Genomic DNA, 22774 nt, shown 5'->3' on the forward strand with positions numbered 1-22774 from the left:
AGAGGAGAAGAAATGACAGGCAGAGCTCTGGAAGAGTTAGAAAGGAGGGTTCTTTCAACAGAGTGCTGCTCTTGGGGATTGGATGAATCGTGTGTCAAGAGATATGGACATATCTGTGCACCAACCAGGGGAGAACTGAGTCTAAACCATGGTTCATCTCCACCTTGTAGCCATTCACATTTCATTATCTGAATTCTATGTATACGTCCTCTAGCCAATCACATTTCACCATACTGTATAAGACGCTGTGTTCATATCAAACTTGATCCTTTTCTGGGAGGCCGTTCCAAACAGAAGAAGTCCTTGATCAAGATTTTTTGAAACACTGATATTAGAACATAAACAGCTTAACTGGAGAGAAGTAGTTTGTCTTCTGTCTCAAACAACGAACACATGATCTCACGCTGCTAGTCCAGAAAGTGGAGACCTGAGGGAGGACTTCAACAGCTGATGGTCCGGTGAGTCGGTCCTGCAGCTGTATTGGTTTGTGCACGTTGTGTTCTAGATGACTGATGAAGTGAAGTGAGCATCCTGTGTCCACACACAGCATGCTGAGGGGGAAAGTATGCCAGGCATTAGAGAGATGGATCATTTTACTGTCAGTGAGTTGCTGTGTTTTTCCTGTTTCTAGAGGCAATGAAGCATAGCTTATATTATTTCAATAAAACTATGCAGTGTACATGCATATTCACATCATTTTGGACCATTACAGTATAAATACAACAATAATACAGTTGTTGACAATAATAATTAGAAGAATTGCAATTGTCCTTTTCTCAAGCTCTCATTTAAAAATATCAGTGCTTGTTTATAACATTTGTATGTATACACACAAATTAAATATAATATGCATAAATATCAAATATGTAACTTTTATAACCTTGCTGTCTTGCGCGACATGGATAGTTAAACTGAATGAAAGCACAAATACATTTAAATGCATGATTTCTATATCATTTAACTATTTTTTACTTTATTATTAGCACTACGAATAATAAAGGGCAGATTATGAATCAGCACCATGGAACAAATCTGTGGCTTTACAGTATCTGTCTGGAAAAGGTATGAAATGTCACTCTGTGTGTATCAGATTGTAGTTTATCAATAATATTTCATTCTGCAGAGATGCCTCGTAAGGAGAGGAGGTGGAGACAGTCATATATTGTATAAACAGTCAGTTTATGCAGTATGAAGACGTCTGTTAATAAATACAGGATGAAACATTTCATGTTGAAGTCATGTTTGTGTCAAAATAATTGGTTGCATTTGGTTTTACTGAGGTCAGAAAACAAAAATCAAGCTGTGAAATTAAAATGAAGAGGTGTCACAATGGTTCCATTTTTGTCCTCCAATTTTATTTAACCCTCCTGTTGTCCTCATTTACAAGAACCAAAAAATATTGTTTCCTTGTCTGAAAAAGAATCCAAAAATTCAGCAAAAAAATTCCCCAAATTTCAGAAAATTTGCAAAACATTTAGAAAGAAAATTCCAATAATTCCTTAAAAGTTTCCCGTAAAAGTTTTATTTTTAAAAAAATCCCCCAAATTTGGCAAAAAAATTCTTGTAAATATTTTCAAAAAATGAGTAAAAAATCTTCCAAAAATTCCTAAAAATATCTAAAGTGATTACTTATATGTCAGTAAAACTTCTAATATTTTCTTCAAGAACATTCACCAAAAAATCAACTAAAATCCAGCGAAATTCGTTGGATTTTGGTTGATTTTTTTGGTGAATGTTCTTAAGAAACATTTTTAACATTTCTTTTTTTCCACCAAAAAATGTTCAAAGATTTCCCAAAAATGTTGAAAATGTGGACATCAGAAGTTTCACTGTGAAAATATATATTTTTTTCCACATTTTCAAACTTTAAAACGAGTCAATTTTGACCCACAGGACCACATGAGGGTTAAATTTAAAAGCAAGAACTCCAGGAAAAGCAGTCACAGTTAAACAGTCCAGTGTCTAATGCTGATCTCAGTTCAGCTTAATACATTATTTTACTTTGTCCTCAATGAATGCACAGCTTGAACTATGGCTTTGTGGATCATTAATGTCATCATTAATGTTCTCCTTTCAGTGGATGAATGAGCAGCTAGTTGTGTTTAGTTCCAACATTCAGCCTGACTGCAGCCTCTCAGCAGGAGTCTCCTCCAAACAATCAGCAGGATGGCAGGTCACAGTCAGACATTCTAATGTTAGTTATCTTTGCATCTTGTCATGATCACATAATGCTTGTTTAATCATCTTCTATCTCTCCCATGCTCTTTTTACTGTCTACACTCTCAGATCACTACAGCACACCTCCAGCGATATCATCATCATCATCATCATCATCATCATCATCCTCACCAACCCCCTGAACAGAAGCTGTTCAATGAACCCATCAGGTCAAACACAGACTGTCACCTAATACAGATATGAGGTGTGAACAATGATATGAGATGTTGTGCTTCCATGTTACATTCTTTATGAATATTTGCTACAATTCAACCATTTATATTGTAAGGTACATTTCTGTACGATGTTTCCATGTGCCTCCTTTTAACTCTGAGCACCTGCTCCTCCAAAGCTCTCAGGACAGCACTGCATAAATGTACATCCAAAGAGACAAAGTCAGTCACTTCCTCCACCAGCAAACAGCCTCAACACTTCTCACATCAAGTAAGACCCAATTTGGAGTGTTTTTTAATGTTTTTAGAAGCTATTCAACACCACTGATGATTAATAACGAGTAGATGAGAGTTTGAAATATCCACCATCAGTTCATGACCTAAAGCTCAACATTAATGGTTTATGCAGCAAGACAAAGACCCAAAGACCACAAGCAAGTCCACCTCTGAGTGGCTCAGAAAGAACCAAATCAAGGTTCTGGACTCAAAGTCTGGACGTGAATCTAATTGAGATTATGTGACAAGACCTTAAAAGGACAGTTCATGATCTAAAACCATCTAATGTGACTGAATTCAAACTATTCTGCAGAGAAGAGTGGAGCAGAATTACTCCATGATAGAAAAGACTGATCACAAGCTGGAACAAACATTTAACTGCAGTTGTTGCTGCCAAACCAGTTATTAGGTTCAGGGGGGCAATTATTTTTTCACAGTGATACAGGTTTGTGGATTATCTCTGTCTAATATTCAAATAAATATAAATCTTAGTTTGGTGATCTGGAACATTTAAATGTGAGAAATATGCAACAATAGAAGAAATACTTTTTCACAGCTCTGTATTTTGCAGATGGTGTTTAAATGATGTTCTTTCTCCGTCCTCCAGCAGGTCGACAACTGAGTCCAACACATCATGGAGAACAGTTCCAGCAGTTTGGAATCCATCCAGGAGGCAGCAATGCTCAGATCAGCAGGTGTTGTTGGAGACCCATACCTGGCTGGAGGATACTTGATAGGAAGCTCCCTGCTGGGCTTCCTCATCATCATCGGGGTCTTCTGGTACCATCACAGCAATCTCAGCCTTTTTAAAAGATCCTTCGTCATGACCTTCACCTGCCAGGAAAACAGTCTCATGGGTGTTGAAGTCATCTACAACTCTCTGGTGACTCTGCTCACCATGGATGCTGTGAATCTGATCGTGGCAATAATCTTGGGAGCTGAGATCGTTGGAAGCTTCTGCGATGGTAAAAGGAGCTGTTTCTACATCAAAAACGTCTGGTTCCTGTCCAGATGGTTTGGAGTGATTTTTCATCTTCTGAGCACCTTGTTGTCCATCAATCATCTGTGTCATCAGCCACTGAGTGTAACCAGGGTTCGCATCGCCTACTCATTGATTGGTCTAATGATTGGCATTATAATTCCACTTCATCTGTATGCTGCCGGAGTGGCCATATTCATTTTAACTGTTTTCATGTTTCTGTTTGCTTTGGCTGTCATTGTAAAAGCTACAACACCTACCTCATCCCCGTCCACTGCCACCCTGAAGAAACTGATCATGGTTGTTGCCATGTGCAACTTTCTGGTTGTCTACGTTCCCACTTTCATTCTTTACCTCCTCCTTTACGGCTCATATGACAATGACAAGTTAGTGAATTATATAACTGCTTATGTGAATTTTCTGGTTTTCACAAACCTTCACCTCACTTTCGATGGATTCCAGTGCGCTTTAGTCCTGAAGTTGCCTTCAAGAGAAGAACAGCAACAACAGCAACATGAGCTACAACAGTGGTAGCAACAACAGCAACAACAGTTGGGTTTACAAATACAGGATTCACAGCGTCTACAACTGTATATCAGCCATGAGCAAAATTATGTCTCTGCACCACAAAAATCAATGTGCATCCCAAGTACTGAAAGATAATCCAGGATCGTTTCACTATTCACAATTATTACTGTCTTCTTGGGCTGTACCTGTTGGACAGAAGGATGCAGCTCCTACTTTATTTATGTAAACCTTTACACATGTGGACAAAATTGTTGGTACCCCTCGGTTAATGAAAGAAAAAACCCACAATGATCACAGAAATAATTTGAATCTGACAAAAGTAATAATCAATAAAAAATTCATGAAAATTAACCAATGAAAATCAGACATTGCTTTTGAACTGTGGTTCAACAGAATTATTTTAAAAAATAAACTCTTGAAACAGGCCTGGACAAAAATGATGGTATCCCTAGAAAAGACTGAAAATAATGTGACCATAGGGACATGTTCAATCAAGGTGTGTCCTCTAATTAGCATCACAGGTGTCTACAAACTTGTAATCAGTCAGTCGGCCTATTTATAGGGTTACAGTAGTCACTGTGCTGTTTGGTGACATGGTGTGTACCACACTAAACATGGACCAGAGGAAGCCAAGGAGAGAGTTGTCTCAGGAGATTAGAAAGAAAATGATAGACAAGCATGTTAAAGGTAAAGGCTAGAAGACCATCTCCAAGCAGCTTGATGTTCCTGTGACTACAGTTGCATATATTATTCAGAAATTTAAGATCCATGGGACTGTAGCCAACCTCCCTGGACGTGGCCTCAGGAGGAAAACTGATGACAAATGGAAGAGACAGATAATATGAATGGTAACAAAAGAGGTCAGAACAACCTCTAAAGACATTAAAGGTGAACTCCAAGGTCAAGGTACATCAGTGTCAGATCGCACCATCCGTCGTTGTTTGAGTCAAAGTGGACTTCATGGGAGACGACCAAGGAGGACACCATTGTTGAAAACAAATCATAAAAAGCCAGACTGGAATTTGCCAAACTGCATGTTGACAAGCCACAAAGCTTCTGGGAGAATGTCCTATGGACAGACGAGACAAAACTGGAACTTTCTGGCACATCAGCTCGATGTTCACAGACGCAATAATGAAGCATATGAAGAAAAGAACACTGTCCCTACTGTGGAACATGGAGGAGGTTCTGTTATGTTCTGGGGCTGCTTTGCTGCATCTGGAACAGGGTGTCTTGAATCTGTGCAGGTACAATGAAATCTCATGACTATCAAGGTATTCTAGAGAGAAATGTGCTGCCCAGTGTCAGAAAGCTTGGTCTCAGTCGCAGGTCATGAGTCTTGCAACAGGATAATAACCCAAAACACACAGCTAAAAACAGCCAAGAATGGCTCAGAGGAAAACACTGGACTATTCTGAAGTGGCCTCTATGAGCCCTGATCTAAATCCTATCTGTGGAAGGAGCTGAAACATGGCGTCTGGAGAAGGAACCTTCAAACCTGAGACAACTGGAGCAGTCTGCTGATGAGGAGTGGACCAGAATACCTGCTGAGAGGTGCAGAAGTCTCACTGACAGTTACACAAATGGTTTGATTGCAGTGACTGCCTCAAAGGTTGTGCAACAAAATATTAAGTTAAGGGTACCATCATTTTTGTCCAGGCCTGTTTCATGAATATATTTTTTAAAATAATTCTATTGAACCACCATTCAAAAGCAATGTCTGATTTTCATTGGTTAATTTTCATAAAATTTTTATTTATTATTACTTTTTACAGATTCAAATTATTTCTGTGACAGCCACAATGTTAAAACCAGCAGCCTAATGTTATGAAGATCCTTTTAATGCTTACAGAACAACCAGAATTTTGGACCTCTGGTTGGTCCTGTGGTGTCCGGCATCGATATGTTGCAGTGAATCCTTCGAGTTTGATGGTTTGCAGGCCTCCATGGAGGGGACTTGATGCTGATCGGATTGGTATCTGGGCTTTGGAGACCTTCTGAGCTCTTGGTCATGTTCCTTAAGCCATCTCAGAACAGTTTGAGTGTTGTAGGAGGGACATTTTTCTGCTTGTGTTGGGGATCTATGCTCAGCCTGGTGAGTGGCACATGTCAAAGTTACATCCACATGAATGCCAAGGACACTGCAGTATAACAAGAAAATCTAAAGCTCTTCATTTCGCTGGTCAGTGGCTTTAAAGTTGTGACTGACGGGTGAATATTTGACGATAAAGAGAAGGTTGAGTTGGATTTTCTAAGAGACATGTGGCCCAATGATAAAATCTAGTCCAGAACTTCCAGCTAAGCTAGGCTAACCACATCCTGATGTACCCTCAGCTATCTTTCGATCTTGGTCTTGGAAAGATGTTGAATACAAGCATTGCCATGTACAGACATGTAACAACACATCATGGACATGGAAATACTATGCTGTTGTTGTTTGCAGAGCTTGTAACTGGTTGTAACTTTGACTCATTTACTACAGTAACTGGAAAACATAAAGGAAGAGAGAAATCTAAGTAGGAGAACCAGAATTACCAGTTTAAATTCCACTGTGGGAGGTGACGTTTAACTTTTACCAGGAACAGTTCAAGACATTCATGTTGCTTTGGACACATCTGTTGAGGACAATCTGTCTGCGGATCAACACAAGTAAGACATTATTTATTCTAATTAAACAGTGTAGAGGGTAATAGCATAAAAAATGTTATATCTGCTTCAAGATAAGTTGAACTGTAGCTTTACGATATTTCAGAAATGTTTTTCAAAAATGCCGAGAGGTAAGAGTCGAGGTTGGTGTTACGAGGATTCAGATTCAGATTCAGAAAACTTTACTGTTCCCAGGGGGCAATTAAAAGGGGATATACCTAACACATGGGAAGAAGATTTTTTTGGGAGTTTTAGTCAAAGTACTAACCCTTAAATTAAAAAGAAAATGTCCTGCAGTCAATGTAGCTATGTAGTAAATGAATTTTTTTTTTAGTGATGTTTATGCGTTTGAGTTTTTGTAACATTGAGAAAACAATAAAGCACAAGCTTAGCAGAGCGTCACATGTACTGGAACATTGTTGGCTCCAATTATTTGGCACTGACCTGAGTGCACAGCACAAGTCGTGACACACCTTCTTTAATCTATTGCTCATTTTTTTCCTTAATCTACTGTTGTGTCTGCACATTATATAAATGTAATTGTATTAATAATAGAGGCAATCTGGAAGTTTGTAAAAGTATGAAGCATATCAGGCTGAATAAAGGCTGAAAAACAATGCACAAGACCTGCAGGATATTTAATTTTAACATAAGGATACAGTTTTAAAAAACACTGGGATTCAAACATTAGTGTCATTAAAGAGCTGAACGAAAACTCTTCTATAAGCAGAATTCATAGCTTTTCAAAGTTTGTTCAGAAGGATACTTTTGTAGTGCTGAGATGAGAAGTTTCAGTGTGTATTTGGTTTTATTCCAGTTATCTTTGATACATGTCATTATGAGATTATGTATTGTAGATTGCAACTCAACAATGACTCTTGTTTTTAATTTTCTCTATTCATAAAAGGAGGTGTCATCTGCATATAATGACATTTTGCTGTTTAACCATTGAGAAATCTTAGGTAAGAATGTTTCACAATTGTGGTGTGGACATGAAGTTAAACTGACAATTCCTTGTTGGTTAAAGTGTAATTATTACCTTGATTAAAGGAAATAGTCATTTTCATTGATATAAAAAAACAAGTCATCTGCATATAATGACATTTTCTGTCTATTTGCTGTTGTTGGTATATTTACACAAGGAAGTCATATTTCTTTTGTAAATGCCGATAGATAGATAGATAGATAGATAGATAGATAGATAGATAGACAGATAGATAGATAGATAGATAGATAGATAGATAGATAGATAGATAGATAGATACATAGATAGATACATAGATAGATAGATACATAGATAGATACATAGATAGATAGATAGACAGAAAACACAAATGAAAACACATTCATTCAATGTTTTTGGTGTAAAAATGTCTGTAATGTAGTATCTATGTAGAAATCTATGTAAAATTACACAACCAGTACTTATTTTTCTGTTATTGTAATCAACTGTTTAATATTATTTACAGTATCAAACCTGAATTTTACAGTTTCACAAATGTTTTTCAAATTTCAAATGTATTACAATGCATTTGCAAGTATATTTCAACAGTCTTTTGATGTAAAATAAAAAAAACTGAAATAATATAATCATTCACAGTCATAGGGTTTTTATGGGTTTTTTAATATTTGAAAATTGTATGTAAAATTACTGTCTGTCCTTTGAACTTTGTCATTATTTTCATTTTCATGCAGTAAGGTAAGGAGTGAATCTGGTTGTTTAAGCAATGAGATGAGTCTTCTCAGATTTTCTGAATCATTCCTTCAACCGATTCACTACAATGATAATATAGTTGGTGCTCTTTTCTGTCCGAAATTTAATATTTGACTGCTCCTGTGAGTTTACTTTTGTTATAGGTTGTTTTACCTTTTCTGCACATGATGCTGAAGAGGTAGCTGTATTTGAAACTGAAAAAATGAAGCCTGGATGTGTTGTAATGTGTTGGTTTGGCTTCTTAAAGACGTTTTAAAACAGAAATGTAATGAGTCCTTTAAAGTAGTTGTCTTTTGCTAGTTGATCACCTCTGTGATAGGGTTAATATGATCAGACAACAAAGAAATGTTTGGTAAAGTTTGGAAAGTTTCCTTCACGGTGCCTTTCAGACCATGCCAGACACTTCAGACACCCATGCTTACCTATAGAAAATGAATGGACTGATAGTTAATTTTAAAAGTTTTAAAATCTGAGAAAATATGTCACTCTTGCAGAAACATGGCTGCTGCTTTGTCTGAGGAGCAGTTTCTGTGCAGCATTTGTCTGGAGAGCTTCAAAAACCCCGTCTCTATCCCATGTGGACACAACTTCTGCCTGGAATGCATCAAACGCTACTGGGACACCAAACGTAAGTCGGACTGTCCTCTCTGCAAAGAGACCTTCAGAAACCGTCCACAACTCCGGGTTAACGTGGGCTTGAGAGACATCACTGAGCAATTTAAAAGGTCTGTTGGTATTCTGACCTTTGTGTATGTACATGTTAAAGCAATTCACTAGAATTAATTAGATCTGTGTTAAATCAAAAGATCCCTGAAGGGCAAACCTGGATACAAGCCGGTGCCACCGAAGAGACTCTCCCAAAGGCAGTCTTCCAGATCTGATGAAGTTCCCTGCAACATCTGCGACGAACACACGGTGACAGCGGTCAAGTCGTGCTTCGTCTGCCAGGCGTCATACTGCGACGTTCACCTGACACCTCACCAGCAGGATCCAGTTCTGATGAAGCACCGGCTAGTGGATCCGGCCGTCTTCGCCACCAGCCACCACTGCAGAAACCACAACAAGCTGCTGGAGATGTTCTGCAAGACTGACCAGACGCCTGTTTGTTTGAAATGCACAGAGAGGGACCACAAACACCATGAGATCGTCCCAATGGAGAAGGAGAGCAGGAGGATCAAGGTAAAGTTGCACTATGATCTGTTGGGCAATTTCTCTGATTGTAAAATAAACTGTACATAAACGTCAACCTTTGCAGACTCAACTGAAGAAGACCGAAGCAGAGTTTGAACAGATGATCCAGGCCCGAATCAGAAAGACTGAGGAGATCAAACATGCACTGGAGAGAAGCCAAGTAAGTTCAGCGTTTTTATGGTTTTTCTGAAATAAACATCTACACTGATTTTGTGAGCGTACTAGAATCCTAAAATACTAGTTGTGCGGTTTGTATTCTTTCTGTATCATTCTTCAGAGATGCTTTCCAGCTCCAGGCCCAACATTACATCTTTTTATTATCATAGAGTAGTTCTACGGTGTTTAAACAGAGTTGACAGTGAGCTGTGGGGAGGGTTGGGTGCTTCCTAGGTTTCTAAAGGATTCTAAAAGAGGTATAGAGGTACCCCGACATAGGCATAAAGTCTATGGACACATATTTCGATAGATAGATAGATAGATAGATAGATAGATAGATAGATAGATAGATGTTTGTTGAGGCAGTGAAGCAACTGAGAACTTCTATGCAATCGATGACTGCTTTCACAACCAGAGAAGTCGCTCCCTGCTGGCTGTTAGAAAGAATGCAGGTTTAAAAACTCGCTTGGCCTTCACTTTCAAGACTCCAAGGCTGTGTCCATCTTTCATACGGAGGCCATGAAGTGTTCGTACCACTCTTGAAATAGTTTTCCAGGCTCAGAGTTGTTTCGCTGACCAGTCTTCTTCTGTGGTGTCCCTATTTTCCATTGTCTTTAGCAGTGCTGCCCCCTCTGGTGAGAGGAACAAGCACTCTTTCCTGAAGACAGCAGGAAGTCTGAGAATACAAATCCTCTTCACCTGCTCATACCCTCATTTGTCCATTTGCTGTTGTGTCGGCATGTCTGTCAACCAGTGAGTGGTGTCAGTTTGTGAAATTCTTGTGTCATTTTATGCATTTCTGCAGATAAATAAGGAAAGAAAGATACAAACAAGTGTTCAGGTCTTCACCATGGTGGTCAGTGCCATTGAGACAAACCAGGCTCTGCTCATCGAGGACATCGAGGAGAAGCAGGAAGCCATTGAGAGGCTGGCGGAGGAGCTTCTGAACAAGCTCAAGCAGGAAATCAGTGAACTTCAGAGGAGACGCAGTGAGCTTCAGTCCTTGGAGCACAGCAGGGACCATCTTCATCTGGTGCTGGTGAGTCTTCAGATCATTTTCCTCCACTGTCAGGAAAACGCAAACTGTACAATAAAGTGTCACACCATCAATCCTGAGCCTTACTGGATGCAGCTATGAAAACAAAGATGTCTCCGAGACACCACCACATCTCATAATAAACTTAAATTCATTCATTCTGGACTGCATCTCTTTCCTGGGTGATGCATTTAGAGATTTAAAGGGCAGGTTTGGCCTTTAAGACTATTTCACATTTTTAAAAAAAGCACAAAAATCTTACAATGTGCTCTTGTTGTGACTTTAATAAGCATAAAATATTCACATGACTCCTTGTTGGACATAGAAATGCTCGCTGCTTTCCTTACAGTGCCGTGCAAAAGTCTATTTTTGCATATTTCTCACACTTAAATGTTTCAGACCATCTAACTAATATCTCTGCTTATCCACAAAACACAAAATGCCATTTTAAAATAATGGTTTAGTGAAGAATTTATTGAATTAAAAAAGTAACTGCCCTACTGAACCTAATAACTGGTTGGTCCATTGGCAGCAACAATAACTTTTTCACATGGCTGATGCAGGTTTTCTATAAATAATCAATAAAACATAATTTTAAAACTGCTTTTTGTGTTTTGTGGATGATCTCTGTCAAAAATTCAATAAAAAATAAATATTAGTTTGATGTTCTGGAACACTTGAGAAATATGCAAAAAATGGAAGATTTCTGTAGGAGGGAAAATACTTTTTCACAACGCTGTATATGTTGGACTCTCTTGAAAGCACCAGAGAATATAAATTACAGCAAAAGTCTATTATCAAAGCACAAAATTAAGTGCTGTGTTGGTTTGTTTTGTTTCCAGGACCTGCTTAGAACCCAGTGAAACAGATAAAAAGTCAATAAAATGAACACTTTGGTGCTTCATGTTGGGGGTAAAACTAGACAACCTAGCATTGAATATATATATTGATGTATGAACACAAGCTGCCTGTCCGTTGCATATTTTAATTTGTGCGAATGAATAATGTCTGTTTCAGAGCTCATCATGTCTCCGTGCTCCGCCGCCCACCAGGGACTGGTCTGAAGTCAGAGTCCAGTCGGATGTTTACATAGGAACCGTGAGGAGGGCTTTCTCCAAGCTGGTGGAAATCTGCAATGATCTCGACAAGAAACTATCCACAGAAGGTCGGTAATTTGTAAAATCATGTTATTGCTAAAAAGCTCGGTCTTTATTCTCTGTGCTTTTCTTTGTGCTGTGTTCTTATGCTGCAAAGATACAACACGGATCTTCACCATTAAAAGCAAAATAATCATATTTTTCTGTCTGTATGTTCCTCGTCAACTGTTTCATGAGAATTTTATGGGGTTTTTTTTGCAGAAGTAAACAGTGTGGCTAAATATGCAGGTAAGTGGAATAAAGTGAACAAAGAAATAAACTGGTCACTTACATTCCCTGACATGAGAGTAAATGTACAGTGCTGCAAAAAAAAAATTATCCCCCCCCCAGAAATTTTCTAATTTTGCATATTTGTCAAACTTAAATGTTCCAGATCATCAAGCTAATTTTAATATAAGACAAAGATAACCCAAAAAAACACAAAATGCAGTTTTTGGATGATGATTTCATCTATTGAAAGAGAAAATATGGTGTCCAGCCAATCTTGCCTTATGTGAAAAAGTAATTGCCCCCTTAACTACAAATCTATCAGAAAATCCTCCTGGAGAATATTGACCATCAGTTCATGACCTAAAGCTCAACACTAATGGTTTATGCAGCAAGACAAAGACCCAAAGACTGCAAGGAAGTCCACCTCTGAGTGGCTCAGAAAGAACTAAATGAAGGTTGTGGACTTGAATCTAACTGAGGTTCCGTGACAAGACCTTAAAAGGACAGTGACTGAATTCAAACTGTTCTGCAGAGAAGAGTGAACCAGAATTCCTCCATGGTGATGGAAAAGATTGATCACAAGCTGGAACAAACATTTAACCACAGTTGTTGCTGCCAAACCAGTTATGGGGGGGGCAATTACTTTTTCATGGGGTGATATAGGTCTTCAATAAATCATCATTTAAGAACTGCATTTTGTTTGTTATCTCTATGTAATAATCAGTAAATATAAATATCAGTTTGATGATCTGGAACGTTTAAGTGTGAGAAATATGCAACAATAGAAGATTTCTGTAGGGGGCAAATACTTTTTCAAGGCATGGTATCTGAACTAAACATTTTGTGAATTCAAATATTCTGCAGTCAAATAACCCACTGAAATACTGATGACTTTAGCAAAAACAACAACATAGAAAATCTTAACATCAGTACCTTCATTCACAGTTTTGGAATTAACAGAAGTGTTTGGTCCAAATGCCAAATTATTAAAACCAACAAATCCGATTGTAAACATCTTTTTTCTCAGCACTGCTTGTTGTTTTTGTTTGCTGTGGTAAATAAATGAGCAAAACATGATGCTGGAATGATAAAAGTGCCCATTTTTTGATTTAGAGTGAATGATTTCTGTTCACTCGGTTGGATTGTGAACATAATTTATCCCGTTCTGCCTCCAGAGGATGTAACTCTGGATCCTGAGACCGCTGCAGGCTGGCTGATTCTGTCCTCCGACGGCAAAAAGGTATTCTGGAATTATATTCCTTCACATTTACAAAAGTGTCTCATGGAGCCTTTTGGTCACTTACAAGCAGCACCACAGGTGATAATTGCAGCATTACCAGGCTCTGTAGATGCACTAATCCTCTGGGGTTTAACTTTATCAAGCAGATAATCAGGTGGATTTGTAGGAACCAAGAGCTGAATTTGTCTTTTGAGCGTATTTCTAGGCGATGAAGCTGACGGAGGACGTTGTTGTGATCCACAGGTGAGCCTTGGCTCCCATCAGAGGAAACTGTCATTCCACGACGACCCACGAAGGTTCGACTCCTGCGTCTCCGTCCTGGGAAAACAGAGCTTCACCTCTGGGAGGCACTACTGGGTGGTTCAGGTAGGAGCTCCAGACTCAGCGGAAAAAACAGTCATAAGCCAAAAACCTGCTGCTGAACAAAGGATATTATCCAAAGTGGGACTCAAAATCAGCATGAGAAACAGGATTCAGTTGTCCAGCTCGCTAACATTAGCTTGAATTAGCTCAGTGCTAAGTGGTGAACGTGGTAATTAAGATGCCAACTCGTTAGAATTCTCATCATATTAGGTTTCTTCTGGCATAAAGAGGTGACATTGTCTTAGAGGTGGTATTTTCTAGTTAAGATGTATGAAATTCTGAAGAAACAGTTCAGATGAATCAATAAACACAATGGCATTTCCAGCAAGAAGAAACAAAATTCACTATAAACCGAAATCCATTGTGGGTATGAATAATTTTGGACTTCACTGTATCTGTATATTTAGTACAATATCATGTAAATGATGAATATTCTGCACTTTACAAAAAAAACCTCTGCAATATCTATTTTTCTACATCCACGAGAAAACGTTCTATTTCCTTCGTCTTTCTACTTCTGTTCAATCTGTGCAATAATACCACTCTAAAAGTATCTAATCTTATCGTATCTCGTTCCTGGGTGATGCATTTACTGTATTTAAAAGGCAGATTTGGCCTTTCAGACTATTTCACATTTTTAAAAAGCACACAAGCCTGACTGTGTTCTCTTGTTGTGACTTAAATAAGCATAAACTATTCACATAACTCCCTGTTGGACATAGAAATGCTGGCTGCTTTCTTTACTGTGTTGTGAAAAAGTATTTCATCAGGAATCTTCTATTTTTGCATATTTCTCACACTTAAATGTTTCAGATCATCAAACTGATATCTTTATTTATCCACAAAACACAAAATGAAATTTTATAATTATGGTTTACTTGTAGAAGAAAAAAAATAATTGCCCCCCTGAACCTAATAACTGGTTGGTCCATTGGCAGCAACAACAATTTTTCACATGGCTGATGCAGGTTTTCAATAAATATTCACTAAACCGTAATTTGAAAACTGCTTTTTGTGTTCTGTGGGTTATGTCTAATATTCAAGAAAAAATAAATATTAGTTTGATGATCTGGAACACTTGAGAAATATGCAAAAAAATGGAAGATTTCTGCAGGAGGGCAAATACTTTTTCACAACGCTGTATATGTTGGACTCTCTTGAAAGCACCAGAGAATATAAATTACAGCAAAAGTCAATTATTAAAGCACAGAAGGAAATGTTGTGTCGATTTCTTTAGTTTTCAGGATCTGCTTAGAACTTGTTTGAAAACCTAAAAAAGTAATTGTCCCCCTGAACCTAATAACTGGTTTGGCAGCAATAACTGCAGTTAAATGTTTGTTCCAGCTTGTGATCAGTCTTTTCCATCACCATGGAGGAATTCTGCTCCACTCTTCTCTGTAGAATAGTTTTAATTCAATCACATTAGATGGTTTTAGATCATGAACTGTCCTTTTGAGGTCTTGTCACAGAATCTCAATTAGATTCACGTCCAGACTTTGACTCCAGAACCTTCATTTAGTTCTTTCTGAGCCACTCAGAGGTGGACTTGCTGGTGGTCTTTGGGTCTTTGTCTTGCTGCATAAACCATTAGTGTTGAGCTTTAGGTCATGAACTGACAAATATGCAAAAATAGAAGGTTTCTGTAGGGGGGCAAATACTTTTTCAGGGCACTGTATATTGGGCTCTGGTGTCCTAGAAGCACCAGAGAATATAAATTAAAAGCCAATACAATCAACATGTTGGTGTTTCAGGTTGGGTAGGACTTGATGTGTCCAAGAACTGACAAATGAGAGGGTTAGAAGCAGAGTGGTCTAACCCACAAAAAAATCAAAGTTTTATATAAATTCTGGAATATTTTATGGTCTAGATTTTGGTGGTAAAGTGGTCTAATCCACAATCCAAATACAACGTTACAGTTGAATGTTCGACCATTCTTGAAAACACAAAACTTTCAACCCATTTTTCTCAAAAACTAAGCAAGTGGGTCAGACCACTCTGCTTCCAGACCCTTCATATATACAAAAATATAAGGTTTCTGTAGGGGGCAAATACTTTTTAATGTCACTGTATGTTGGGCTCTGAGGTTCTAGCAGCAGCAGAGAATATGAACTAGATTAAAAGTCAATAAAACCAACATTCTTATGTTTCAGGTTGGGGATAAAACAGACTGGGATCTCGGTGTGGCCAGAGAGTCCATCAACAGGAAAGGCGCCATCACGGTTCGTCCTGACAACGGCTACTGGGCCATCTGCCGGAGGAAAGGCGGCCCGCTGAGCGCCTGCACCGGCCCCTCCATCACCCTCCACCTCCAGGAAATCCCTCAGAAGGTCGGCATCTTCCTGGACTACGAGGAAGGATCGGTGTCCTTCTATGACGCCGAGGCAAAGACTCACATCTACACCTACAGCGGCTGTAGCTTCACTGAGCCCATGTATCCCTACTTTAACCCCTGTCTCCATGACAACGGGAGGAACACGGCGCCGCTGGTTATCTGTCCCGTTGAACATCCCGCTGAGGATGTGGCAACATTATGAACTCAGGACACATGAGCATGTTTTCAGGGTTTACACCTGATATTAAATATTTTTGGTGTAACTGAACGTGTAGAAATAATTTTTTTATTCCAAACTTTAAATAAAAAGAAGAAATATTCCAGCAGCTGGGACCAAAAATATTTAAATAAATCTGGTAAAACTGAACCAATTTATGTGTGTGTTTTCTTGTCTTTTTAATGTTCAATTGATATTTACATTTTAATACTCTTTTCAAGTAAATCAATCAATCAATCAACAAATATGGAAACTTTATAGTTAGTTTCCATCTAAAATGGAATTTCACTCTATTTTGTGATGTTATTGATATTCTTCATATGGTAAAAATGATGATAGATTGGTTTTATATCATTTTATAAATATTATTTGCCTATAAAATAAATTTTCAGTTGCTTGACAAATTGAATCTTTTGCTCTCTTGACTCAGTTTTCTGCCACTTTATTAAAATGTATAAATGGAAAAAAAATGTATAAATGGAATCTAACACTTTTTGATGTAAACAAATCAATGTTCTTGACAAATATGGGAATTTTGTGATTATTTTACATGTAAACTTTAATTTCACAGTATTTTTGTGATGTTATTGATATTTTTATCTGCACTAAACATGATTATTGTTATAAAATTGCTGGTTTGTTGCAAAATTTTTGAAGGTTATTTTCCTGTAAAGTAAGTTTTCAGTCAGTTATATGCACTGTACAGGTATGGTGACTGTTCTGCTGGGTATATTCAGTATTTCACCTTCTTCACTCAGGTTTTTGCAATTTTATTCAAATTTTTTCAAGGTAAATAAATCAATTTTCTAAAAAAAAATATGGAAACTTTATGGTGATTTTACAGTTTTTTTATTTTAAAATGTCTATTTTTGTGATGTTACTGATATAATTATCTACACTAAAAATTATTATTGTTGAAAAATTGTCAGTTTTACATAGTTTTTTAATAGTAGTTGCCTGTAAAATATGTTTTCAGTAAGTTCTGTGCCATGTAAAGGTAGGACGACTATTCTGCTTGACATATTTAATATTTTATCATCTTCAATCAGGGTTTTTGCCACTTTAATCAAGTTGCTTTCAAGTAAATAAATCAATTTTCTGAACAAATATGGAAACTTTATGGCTACTTCAAGTTATTTTGCGTGTAAAATGTCTATTTTTGTTGTGTTATTGATATTATTATCTGCACTTAAAATGATTACTGTTGAGAAACATTTGGTTTGAAATAGATTTTTTTTAATGTTATTTGTAAGAAAAATAAGATTTCAGGTGCTTGACGATATGAATATTTTACAAAAATAGACATTTTACAGGTAAAAAGTCTACTTGTGTGATGTTATCGATATTATTTGAAAAAAATGTATTATTGTTGAGAAATTGTTGGTTTGATATACACAGTTTTCAGTCAGTTTTATGTGCCTTAAATGTATAATGACTATAATAGGTTTTTTTTCCATATTTTTTTATTTATTTTTCTAGCAAAATTTTAAAAAGAGAGAGATTTATAGCCCTATTATGTAGATTTTTTTCATGAAATAGAGCATCTAATAAATAACTTTAGTTAACCACTAGGAGCTGCTGAAGTCAAGCAGTTAAAAATCTGAACTAAACGTATGAAATGAGGACTGTGGAGCTTCTGGAGATGAAGACGTCCACCAGGTGGTGTGTTTCATTGATGAGTGGATCCATCAGGAGGGTAAAGTTTCCTGTTTTCTCAGGCTGAGCAGCAGGGTGAGGCCTACAAATCGGTTGTGCAGCATGGAGACCAGGATGGGTGATGGGCGTGGAGCTGTCAGCGCTTCACGGTGTCGGCAGAATGCAGCCTCCTGTCAACATGCTCGAAGGTTTCCGGCCTTTCCACTGAAAACAAAACAAAACGTGTGATTGTTTCATGATTCGACTGTCAGCTGGACAGGTTTGACTGCAGGTTATGTGAGTTCATCCTTCTTCAGGAGCTGCTCGGTGCCCAGAAAACGCCCGACTGCTCTGCTAATATAATAATGGTGCATTAATGCAGCAGTTAAAGTGATAAATCTGGACCGGAGAGGGCCGCATATGGACGAGCTTTAGAAGCAGGACGGGCCTCCTGAGACCACGGGTGGAGATGCACAGATTGCATCCTGTTTGGCTGGAATCACAGTCCAGACTGGCATCATTTAAGAGAAAAAAAACAGTTGATGGGGTCCAAACGTATACAGAGCAGAGCTATAAATATATTGTAGCTCCATCAAACATGCTAAATTTACTTCAGTAAGTTATGTTTTCCTGAACCTGAAGTTTGAAACCTGTCCAAGACTTTAGCTGGAGGCAAAATACTGTTGCTGTTGGATGATGAAGCTCAAATGACTGACTGGAATTTTTCTTGTTTATGTAACGTGTTGCTGGAATTTGATCTCATTTATATTCTCAGCTACAACACCGCTGACTTTCATTAACTTTCTGTGCAATATTTTTGCACTATGATTATCATCTTTGCACATCTGTGTGTATATATTATATGTGTAGCACTGTGCTGATCCCCCTCCTGTAGCCCTCTACATGTACGACTGTTCACCATCCACCCTCCAACACCATCATTAAGTTCGCTGATGACACCACTGTGGTTGGCCTCATCTCAGGGGGTCATGAAGCAGCGTACAGGGAGGAAATACAGGAGCTGCCAGAGTGGTGTTTCAGAAACAACCTGGAGCTGAACACCAAGAAGACCAAAGAGATGGTCATTGATTTCAGGAGGCATGAGGGTGTCCATGCTCCACTGTCCATCAACGGGGTTTGTGTGGAGAGAGTGGCCTCCTTCAAGTTCCTGGGGACTCATTTATATGAGGACCTCACCTGGACAGGCAAGACAGCAGCACTGGTTAAAAAGACACAGCAGAGACTCCACTTCCTCAGAGTGCTGAGGAGGAACCACCTGAAGGAGAGACTGCAGGTGTCCTTCTACCAGGCCACCATAGAGTCTGTACTGACCTACTGTGTGACTGTCTGGTTCTGCAGAGGGTTATCAGGACAGCAGAGAGAATCATCAGCTGTCCTCTACCCCCTCTGGAGAACATCACAACCTCCTGCTGCATCATTATCTGGTTTCAAATCTACCACCAATCAAAAACTAAGATGCAATCATAGCGCTAGAGTCTTGCAGCTACTACAGAGTATCCATCAAACCTATTTTTGAAGATTATCTGCTTAGTCGAATCTTAAAATCAAACAAATTCTTGACAAAACGATCCTAACATGATCAGGAAACCGGTACAAGTTCAGCTCTAAAACGCCAATTCTTTTCTGGATTCTGGCAGGATAACAGATTCACATGTTGAAATGTGGTGAAATCAGTCCAGAACGACTCAAACTACAAGTAAAATCTACATCATTTAAAAAAAAAAAAAAATGCATCACAAGACAGCAGCAACACACACGTTAAGAAACAGCACTGCAGTACCGGGACTGGCCACTAGAGGCTGCCGCAAAATTCCACTTTCTAGATGTTAAAATAAAACTTCACAGCAGAGATGTTTACGGTATGGTGCAAAATTAACTATGCTGGTCTTTATAGCTAATTTTCCTGCTCATACCAGCTGTATAGGGGTGATTTTTTTATCTCTTCTGAAATTCAGTTTAAAGGTATGAAAGATTAAATGCTTCGCTGCTTTGAGTGACAGGTGGAAGGTGTCGGATGTTATCAGCTCGTTTTACGCCTGTTATCATCTCATCAGGAACTTCTTCCCCATACAGTAGGTACAGTTGGCATGTGTACGAGACAAAACAGACAAACCAGAACGAGCTGCTGTCTGGTGAAAAAAAAAAAAAGTCAAATCTGACGGAGCCAAAATAAGAATGACAGTAGTTATTTTTTTTCCTATATATGTATGATTGAGGGCTGCACATTGGTGTAGTGGTTAGCACTTTCACCTTGCAGCTAGAAGGTCCCTGGTTCACGTCCTGGCTTTCCCGGGATCTTTCTGCATGGAGTTTGCATGTTCTCCCTGTGCATGCGTGGGTTTTCTCCGGGTACTCCGGCTTCCTCCCACAGTCCAAAAATATGCTGAGGTTAATTGATCATTCTAAATTGCCCGTAGGTGTGAATGTGAGAGTGATTGTTTGTCTCTGTATGTAGCCCTGTGACAGACTGGTGACCTGTCTAGGGTGTCCCCTGCCTTCACCTGAGTCAGCTGGGATAGACTCCACCCCCCCCATGACCCTAGTGAGGATTAAGAGGTGTATAGATAATGGATGGATGGATGGATGAATGATTCTTGTATAATAAAAACATGGTCGAGAAAAGAAAAGTAAATAAAAAAATGTAATCTAAAATTTAAAATCTTAAAAATAGACACACAAAAAAATCTCTAACTAGATTCTGCAAAAAATACAAAAAACTCAAGCTCGTGTTCAGTTGAACTGCAGGCAGTGTTCAAAAATAAAAAATCTATTTAGTTTTATTATATATTGTTTTTTTTAAAAATCACCAAGAATAAATGATTTGCTCTGAACAGAAAAAAAAATGATGACAGTTAACAAACAAAAAAAGAATGTTTTTCTGTATATGTATGCTTGATTATTGAATAACAAAAATATTGTTGAGGGAAAAATAGTAATTAATAAAAATGTAAAATTCCAAATGTTAAAAATATGCAAAAAGCTCATCTCTAACTAGATTGTGTAAATAAAAAATTTAATTCTGGGCATGTTTTTGGTTGAACTGCAGGCAGTGTTTACACGGAGCAGGCAGAAAAAACATGGAAAATATATTTCATCAAAAATCTGTTTATTCAAAATGTCTCCTTTTAAAAAATCACCAAGAATAAATCAATTACTCTAGACAGAAAAAAGAGATAGTTAACAAAAATCATATTTTTCTGTATATGTATGATTGATTATTGAAAAATTTTTTAAAAAATGTCAAGAAAAGAAAAATTGTCCAAATAAAAAAAATAAATCTAAAATTGAAAATGTTAAAAATATGCAAAAAAATAAAACTTTAACTATACTGTGTAAAAAAATAAATAAATAAATAAAAAATCTGTGCTCCTGTTTGGTTGAACTGCAGGTAGCGTTTACACAGAGCAGACAGAAAAAATGTGTAAAAATAAAAAAATCCTAAATCAATTTATTCAAAATGTCTTATTTTGAAAAAATCACCAAGAATATAAATCATTTACTCTAGACAGAAAAAAAAGAGACAGTTAAAAACAAAACAAACATTTTTCAGTATATGGATGATTGATTATTTAATAATAAAAGCATTATCAAAGGGCAAAAAATGTCTAATATAAAACAATCTAAAATTCTAAATGTTAAAAATATGCAAAAAAAAATAAAGCTTTAACAATATGTGTAACAAAATAGAAATAATTCTGAGTTCGTGTTCGGCTGCACAAATGTGATTGTAAAGAAAAACATTGTCAAGAAAATTATCTAATTTTAAAAAAAATCTTGAAAATTTAAAATGTTAAAAAATGTGCAAAACATAAATCTCTAACTAGATTGTGTAAAAAAATTATCAATTCTGAGCTCATTTTCGGAGCAGACAGAAAAAGTGTAAAAACATCCAAATCGGTTTATTGAAAATGGGATTTTTAATCACCAAGGATAAATCATTTACTCTAACTAGAAAAAATAATGACAGTTAACACGTGGCTACTACAAATATTGATGATGTGATTCAAACCAAAACGGTTCACACAACAGTTCACATATTTAGACTCATGACTGTTTGTGCAACTGAGAATCCTGTTTTTTACTCTTGTTTTCTAAAATATATTTCATAAGACTATGATTTATTATGCAGTAAATGTTCCAATCTAAAAACTAAACTATAATTTATCTTTTTATTGTATTAAGTCTTTAAGTGTATTTTTAAATGTTAAATAAATCATAAAAAATAAAGACACATTGTTCGTTATACTTCATACATTCGCGATTCACAGTTTGATGCATTTTGAAAGAAGAAAATGTGGAAATGTACAGGTAACTACAATGGTTTTTTTTTTACTGTGCTTCCACATAAATAAAGTCTAGTTAAAATATTAACCCTTCATATTTAGCTGTGATTGATTATAGAGAGATGAACTATGAATTAAAACTATAACGTCGTGTTATTTTACAGGACATGTTGCTACCGTGTGCTGCAGTTTGAAGACTAACTCGCCCTCATCAGGATGCTGTCAGAGAGTTTTTCTGTCTCGTTTCCTCATGTACAGTACACAAAAGTACAGTCTGTGGCAAAATACACCTCCATGGTTTTCTCAGACCTTATCATGAGAAAAGGCTTTTGATAACATCCTGCAGATCTTAATGTGACGTTAAAAATGTACAAACACGAGTGTGTCACAATAGTGAATA

General features: G+C 37.3%; 1 protein-coding gene across 10 annotated transcripts; it reads left to right on the plus strand.

The window, feature by feature from the left end:
• Nucleotides 1-267: 267 nt before the first annotated feature.
• LOC111580123 (E3 ubiquitin-protein ligase TRIM39-like) lies at nucleotides 268-17550 on the plus strand. Of its 10 annotated transcripts, none has more exons than XM_055007733.1 (13): nucleotides 268-458; nucleotides 2287-2422; nucleotides 2570-2661; nucleotides 3274-7781; nucleotides 9028-9258; nucleotides 9340-9712; nucleotides 9789-9884; nucleotides 10686-10919; nucleotides 11934-12081; nucleotides 12275-12301; nucleotides 13459-13523; nucleotides 13767-13889; nucleotides 16037-17550. In XM_055007733.1, exons 5-13 carry the CDS (start codon nucleotides 9032-9034, stop codon nucleotides 16418-16420), a joined length of 1677 nt encoding a protein of 558 aa, XP_054863708.1. In that variant the 5' UTR covers nucleotides 268-458; nucleotides 2287-2422; nucleotides 2570-2661; nucleotides 3274-7781; nucleotides 9028-9031; the 3' UTR covers nucleotides 16421-17550. The 10 variants fall into 10 exon arrangements, with proteins under 10 accessions (XP_054863708.1, XP_054863710.1, XP_054863703.1 ...); XM_055007735.1 differs by having other exon boundaries at nucleotides 9028-9161; XM_055007728.1 differs by having other exon boundaries at nucleotides 3274-6822.
• Nucleotides 17551-22774: the final 5224 nt, after the last annotated feature.

The sequence above is a fragment of the Amphiprion ocellaris genome, chromosome 23 (genome assembly GCF_022539595.1).
Source record: "Amphiprion ocellaris isolate individual 3 ecotype Okinawa chromosome 23, ASM2253959v1, whole genome shotgun sequence".
In the NCBI taxonomy this organism is placed as follows: Eukaryota; Metazoa; Chordata; class Actinopteri; family Pomacentridae; genus Amphiprion; species Amphiprion ocellaris.